The sequence below is a fragment of the Porites lutea genome, chromosome 7, assembly GCF_958299795.1.
Source record: "Porites lutea chromosome 7, jaPorLute2.1, whole genome shotgun sequence".
Lineage (NCBI taxonomy): Eukaryota > Metazoa > Cnidaria > Anthozoa > Scleractinia > Poritidae > Porites > Porites lutea.
Genome location: NC_133207.1, coordinates 9,323,223 through 9,330,290, shown reverse-complemented (window position 1 = coordinate 9,330,290; position 7,068 = coordinate 9,323,223). Strand labels below are relative to the sequence as shown.

At 41.3% G+C, this 7,068-nt stretch overlaps 1 protein-coding gene and 1 pseudogene across 1 annotated transcript; both read left to right on the top strand.

The window, feature by feature from the left end:
* The first annotated feature begins 2,270 nt into the window (after window positions 1-2,270).
* On the top strand, window positions 2,271-4,009 carry LOC140944424 (uncharacterized). Its single transcript, XM_073393568.1, has 3 exons — window positions 2,271-2,559; window positions 2,672-3,468; window positions 3,890-4,009. Exons 1-3 carry the CDS (start codon window positions 2,271-2,273, stop codon window positions 4,007-4,009), a joined length of 1,206 nt encoding a protein of 401 aa, XP_073249669.1.
* A 328-nt stretch (window positions 4,010-4,337) lies between these two features.
* Window positions 4,338-5,746, top strand: LOC140943959 (uncharacterized; annotated as a pseudogene).
* Window positions 5,747-7,068: the final 1,322 nt, after the last annotated feature.

Sequence of the window (7,068 nt, the reverse complement as noted above, 5' to 3'; positions counted from 1 at the left end):
CTGGCTTGGGCAGGCCCCAGATGATCAACATGGGCATCTTGTGATTCACAAATGCAGTTTGCTTGCTTGCAGTCACTCGTAAAGTCATATTTTAGCATGCTTGCTATTGCCTTGCTCAATTTTTCTGCATTTTTCATGATGACCACTCGTCGAAAAAACAACAGCGTGTCTGCTGGCCTCTTTTCGGAGTCTTCTCAATCCTCTGGAACCAAGCCCTCAGCTGCGATTCCAATCACAACCCTGCAGACTCAAGTCTCATCATCGTCCGCTCTGAATGGTTCAATAGGTCTGGCCTTTCTGGCCACTGTGGTCAATGCTGTGAAGCTGGCCCTGGCAGCTGATGGCAATTTCGCTTCCTCTTCTGGCACTTCTGGCACTTCTGGCACCCCAATTTCCAGCCTACCTTCTGGTCCACTGCTGCCTCCAGAAACACAGAACTTGCAAACCTGTTTACGGCTACTATGGCTCCGTTCGTGGGTCAGATGACGAAACTTGACGAAAACGTCAGTTTGTTGTTGATCGGTCATGATCAAGAGTTGGACGAGGACGGTGAAACTGCCTCTGTCGAAGCTGTCAAAGACTGACCATGAACGAGTGGATATGGAAGCCAGTCCACCAGCTCTCCTGGATTCTAACACCACGGACAAAGCAGCGCCTAGGACAGGCGACGCTTTTTTGCAAGAGCTCACTTAAGATCTCTCGGTCAAAGAGCAAACCTCCCCGCCAATTCATGAAAGTTTGGCAGGTATTTTTAACAGGCTGTTGTGAGAAAAGATGCATGATGACAATAAAACAACATCGTGCAATTCAAGTAACAAGATAAAAATGAAAAATAACGTTTTTTGTTACAAGTAAAATATTGTGTTTCATCATTAAATGTAAGTTTTAAAATGTCACAATCTATAGCATAGAAATAAAGAGATTATGTATTGATGCCAGAAGACTCCTTGCAAAATAAACATCATATCTAAGGCGGTTGCAGATGTAGTGAGGACTATATTGCTAGTTGTTATTATTATTATATAAGATATACTAATATTATTGAAGGTTATTTTCTCTCTCAAAAACCATGGACTTTGGGAGGCAAATAGGGTTTCTACATGTATGATGGCCATGACCTGCCTGAGGTGGGTTAATTGTGCCAAGGAGAGTTATTTTCTGTGGTTCATCTATCTTGATGTTGCCAGGTAGATACTCGGACATAGTTTCGGCAGAGGCTGGTATATGAGGCTTTTCCATACTCCAAGAACATCTTTTCTTTTAACTACGAGGCTTTCAAAACAGAATTCTTCTTGCTCGGGTTTTATTTTATGCCAGGAAAGAACTTGAGAGCGCCCTCTTGGGCCCTTTTGAATTCTTCTCTGCGTCTCTGTCCATAAAAGTACCACATAACATAAAATGAAAACATTTATGAAAAATTTCAATGGCTTCTCCTTGCCGATCGCTTTGCTCGTATTTACTTGCGGTCAGTGACGTGAGAGGGTATTGTGTGTTATCCAATCACTGCCACATCCAGATTTTAAATGTGTCAAACGATTTGCTGAATGCTTTTGTGTCAGGCCTTCCTTTCTCTTTTTTCCCTCCCCCATCCACCTTCTCGCTCCTAGGCCCTTAAGAAAGCCTGATACTCAGGCTACGTTCATTTTTTCAAAGCAGCTCCCGCTCACATCTCAAATTTGTTTCTTTGTTTGTTTCGATCTCGCAATTTAACACTTCTCCGCGTGTCATTATCTTTTCCTAATTATCAAAAAATCATAGCACAAATACAACGGATTTTCAACTATTCAATTTCTTTGTTCGGCCACCAAGCTTGTGTTGAATTTGTGTGTCTGCAAATAATACAGTGTCTGTGGCTCTATTTTTCACAACTTGCGCCGGACAAGCATAGTTGGTTAGTTTCTTATTACACGACTTACTTCGCGCCCATTGTGCAGTTTTAACTCCGCACCTCTGGGCAAACAAAGCATAGTTGGTTAGTTTCTTATTACATGACTTACTTCGCGCCCATTGTGTAGTTTTAACTTCGCACCTCTAGCCAATTTCACACATACTGGAAATGAATAGACTTTTTCGCACCAATTTTCCCCTTCGGAAGTTATTGGGTAATTAATAACGCAAATATACCTTTGAATTACACGCTTGAGCTCCCATTGGTCGAGATTTTGGAAGCCGACGTCTCCAAAAGTAACTTCCGAGCATTACTTTTAACAGTGCACTGTTTGTTTTCACTGCAATCTTCTTCTGTTTATGGTCACCAAGAGCAAATCAGAATGTACGCCTTGTCAAAACTAAATAAGCAACACGAAAAAACCTGGGTGAATCTCCAGAAGCGTTTAAGTGAAGCACAATTTTCGTACGGAAAATTAATTCCAAATCCTGACGTCTACCGTTTCATCAAAAACAAGGCAGTGTCCGTTGGAAGTTGCGAAGGATATTTTGTTCCTTCACTTCTGACCACAACCACGTATCTTCTGGCATGTAAACACGCACGTGTGCAGACCTTAACGCACGATCAACCCTTGAACATCTATACAATATTTGTGGGATATCCTGGAACAGGTATGTTTAACGGACTTGCAGCTGGTGGACTTTCAATCATAACTGTTACTTACAAAACTCTTTAATTTTAGTCTTCATTAACTATAATGGTCTTTTTCATATTATCCCACAGGCAAATCATCGGCAATTCAGCATGCTTCTCAAGATCATCTAGCAGTACTAGATTACACTTCATCCATTATTTCCAAAACCACGTCCTCGGGTTTAGTGAAGTTGCTAGCGACGCAAAAAAAAGGAACTATCCTCTCTCCCGAGGTTTTGGATATACTGAACAAACTGGTGAAGTCGGACGAGGACAATGCAACTGGCGATGTTCAGTTGCTTTGCAAATTGTTTTTCGGTGAGCGTTGCTCATACCATTATTCCACTGAGGAGAGCAGAGTGATCCCACAAAATACTCCCTTCAGCATCCTTGGCTCAATGCAGCTACTTAACGCCGCCAAACTCGTCGCCAAAATGGACCATGGCCATGGTTTGGTCGATCGAATGCTGATTGCAACTCCTCTAGCCACCAGGCCAACGCTTTCCGAAATAGAAACCGCGGCGGATCAAATCTCTACAGAGGTTGTTGACAACTTTGAAGAGTACTTCGCTAACATCAACGACAGGGTTGAGCACCTGCATTTCACTTTCACTGAAGACGCCAAGTTGCTGTTGCGGGAAACTATCGATGACTTTGTTGCAAAGGTCAACACAGCCATCCAACAGGGACAAGTTCCACCGAAATCCAAAATGCCGGAGCTCATTCCTCGAGTTGCCACAGCCCTCCATGTTTTAAATTACCCTTTGGAAGAACCGCTCGCAGGTGATCCCGCCTCATCGCCACCAAAGGGGATCTCCAAGACTACACTCGAAAGTGCCACGGACTTCGTGCAACATCTGGAAAGCCAGAAGGGCATTCTTTGTCAGGTAAATTTATTTGTTGTTAAATTGCAACTTCATAGGACTCAAAGACAATTTCACAACCTTGCCTATCCTTGCAAATCTAATTGACCAACTTTTCCTTAAAAGGACAGTATATCATATCTAGGGCAACTCTGAAAATCTAAAATCAGTTTCTGGATCAACGTAAATTAAAAGAATGATTGAATTTAGCACTTTAAATTATTACATTAGTATATCACTTAAAACGATAAGATCTTTGAATAAAGCAATTTAAGCAACAACAAGATACATTCACGATTAGTTTTATTTTCATTTTGGCCTTCTCTTTGTTTAGGCACCAGTACTCATTTGACAAAAACAATAACACTATCAACACGAATTGTGAATCCAGTGACCACGTAATATCATATCAACTAATACAGATTTCAGATTTGTTTACTTTTAGTTCCTAAAAGAGATAACAAACACTACCTGTGATAAAATGATTGAACAGCCAAGCCAAGGATTATTTGCCTTGTGTTGTGTCTTACTTTGGCTAACTGATCTCTTTTTCCGCAGAAAGTAGTTCATTAGATAGTGAAATCAGTCAGTCACTTACCTCAGCAAAGGAAAAGCCCCTTCCATCTTCAAAATCTAGTGAGAGTGTAGCAGATGTTGTAAAACCCGCTTCATCCTACACAAGAAGCCAGACGAGCATTGATTTCTGTGATCATAATTCTGTGCTGAAGCTGTTCGGGCCTTCGGAAATCGTCCACAGTTATTACACTTGTAAGAAAAATAATTGTTACAGCCTAACTGAAAGGGAGCAGAAAAAAAATTCCGCCCTAAAACGAGACCTTTTCAAGCACCAGTGAATAAGAGATGATAACTTGGCATTTGATTCATGTACTGGCATGTGGTGGGTGATTTACAAGGAGGAATCAGATGATGAGAAAGGGGGGATGTTTTGTTTGTTGTGTAAAAGGCACAATACTGCAAACCTGAAAAACAACAGCAAAGTATATAACCTCATACCTTCATAGCACCTGAAAACAGATGCTCTAAAAGATCATTCAAAAAGTGCTCAACATGCAGCAGCTGTTCAGGCAGAGATGCTCAGCCAAGTGTCAATTTTTCACAAAGAAGTCGAGGAACAAGAGCAAAGATGAAGTCCTACAGAATGCATTTATGTCGGTATACTGGTTGGCTAAAGAAGAGATGGCCAACAAGAAGCTTGTATCACTTCTCACACTTCTCCAAATGCTTGTACTTGAAGACATGAAGCATTTTCGTCATCGCTCCGCTGGGTCAACTATCGAGATTTTCTTGACTCTAGGCAGAGTACTGAAGCAGCGAGTGGTTGAGGCACTAAGGAAATCAAAAGCATTTGGTCTATTAGTTGATGAGGTAACAGACATTTCGGTCATGGAACTTTTGATTGGGTTTGCTCGGTATGTCTCTGATGATGGAGAGGCTACGGTGAAATTCCTTTTCGTCTACAATGTTTTGGAGGACTCCTCTTTTGCCAATGCTGAGACAATCACTAAGTGCATTTCTAACAATCTAGACAAATGTGAACTTGACGTTCAGAAGATGATGAGCCCAGTAACTGATGGCGCTAAAGTAATGACTGGGGAAAGAACAGGTGTGGCTGCCCGACTGAAGCAAATCAACAGCAAGCTTATTAATGTGCACTGTGTCTGTCACAGACTGGCCCTTGCTTGTGCTGGTGCGAGTGATGAGACAAAATACATCACACAAGTTGAAGGATTCATTTTGCAACTCTGGAAGTTTTTTGCTAAATCGCCTAAGCAGACTGCTCTTTTGGTAAAAGCACAAGAGTCGTGGCGCAAGATGAAGCTATTGGAAAAAGCAAGGTCTGTTGTGGCGAAAAAGGTGCGAAAAGCTTGCAGAACATGTTGGCTGTCAACAAGCAATGCTGTAGATGGAGTGTATGAAGATTTTGTTCCTATCATACAGGCTATCAATCTCTGCTGTCCTAAATGAAGAGCTTTAAGTTTATTGGTACGATATATATATATATGGAAGGCCGTCCTTCCAGAGCTTGCTGCATTAAGCAGAGTATTCCAGCGAGGTACCGTCAACTTTGGCCATATCCTACCAGCTATCACCTACACTACTGACAAGCTAACGAAGATAGCACAAGACGAAACCCCCATCACCCAACTTCAGGTTGATATTCAGGAGAATGGACGGCTCGGTACCTGTGAGTTTAAAATCAATGACCACGAGATACAAGTTCTTTGCAACCTTCTAAAGAAGTAAAGACAAGTCCTCAAGGAGAACATTGATTCTCGTTTCAAGGATGTGATGCCAGTGGTCTGTGCATTTGCCATCTTTAATGCAAATGCCATTTCAAACTGTGGAACAGCAGAGTTTTTAAGCTATGGGTCGAAAAAAATCGGCACATTGTCAAACCACTACTTTCCAGGTGACAAGGAAGCTCAGTAGCAAGTGAAAGCAGAGTGGGAGAAGTTAAAATACAATCTTCTTTTGCGGAAAGAGCAGATTCCTCAGGAACTTGACAACATCAACCCAACTGAGTGGAGTCTGAAGAGGCTACTTTCCATGCGCACAGAATATGGCCACTTCTACCCTAAGCTTGTGTGGATTGCAGAAATCATTCTTTCTCTTCCTATGTCAAATGCATGGCTGGAGAGAGGGGCTAGTGCTGTTAAGAGGGTAAAGAGTCGACTCCCTAGCAGTATGACTAATCAGATGTTGGAGGCGCTGCTGCATATCTCCATCAACGTACCACCTGTCGGTGAAGCACAGGAACCTGTTAAAGAAGCTGTTTGAGGCCTGGAGCAACGCAAAGAAAAGAAGGAAACTCCCGCCATCTGCAAATCCAGGTGGCACTTCTTCTGGAAACTCGCAGAGTGATTTAAGCCATTCTTGCGGACTCTGCTGTCCAAACCGATATCCAGGCCAAGGAAGATGAAAAAGTTGAAGAAGCAAGTGTGCAAGCAGAGGTGGAAGCTGCTGTTGAAGCTTTTAAACTTGCAGACCACCAAGCAAGTTATGATTTGGATGATTCTGCTTTTGGAAGTGAAGATGAATACTAAACACTCGATCGCTATTCTAGGGACTCGTGCTTTCTTTTGTAACAGTATATTTTGAAATTACAATTTAAACAGTGGGAGAGATTTTCCACATTCCACCTTGTATTTAGGTTTGGGACATGACTTTTAGGAAAGACTTGTTGTGCAAGTAACTGATTTGTAAAATTATGTTCCAATAGGTATAATCAAGAAGGTTTGTTATGGTTAAAATCTGGTAGAAAGTGTTCAAGCAGTAAAAGGCTCAGCACTTAAAGCAAGTCGTAAATTAAGTGGCTTCAGACTGATATAAGTGATATAAGACACTCAGTTAGATACACTGCTTAATACTTCTGTGTTTTTGTAATGATATATGCGACTAAAATATAACCATGTTTCTCTATAGAATAGATTTTTTTTTTGATTTAAGGATTAACCCTGAGCTAAAACTACAGTAAACTTTAACCATTTCAGAAATACCAGTTGTGAAAGTGTTAAAAAGTAGCACCTGAATAGAAATAGTTGACTGTGACTACTTCATTGTAACATAATTCTCTTCAAATTTGTTTAAATTAGTTGACTTAGG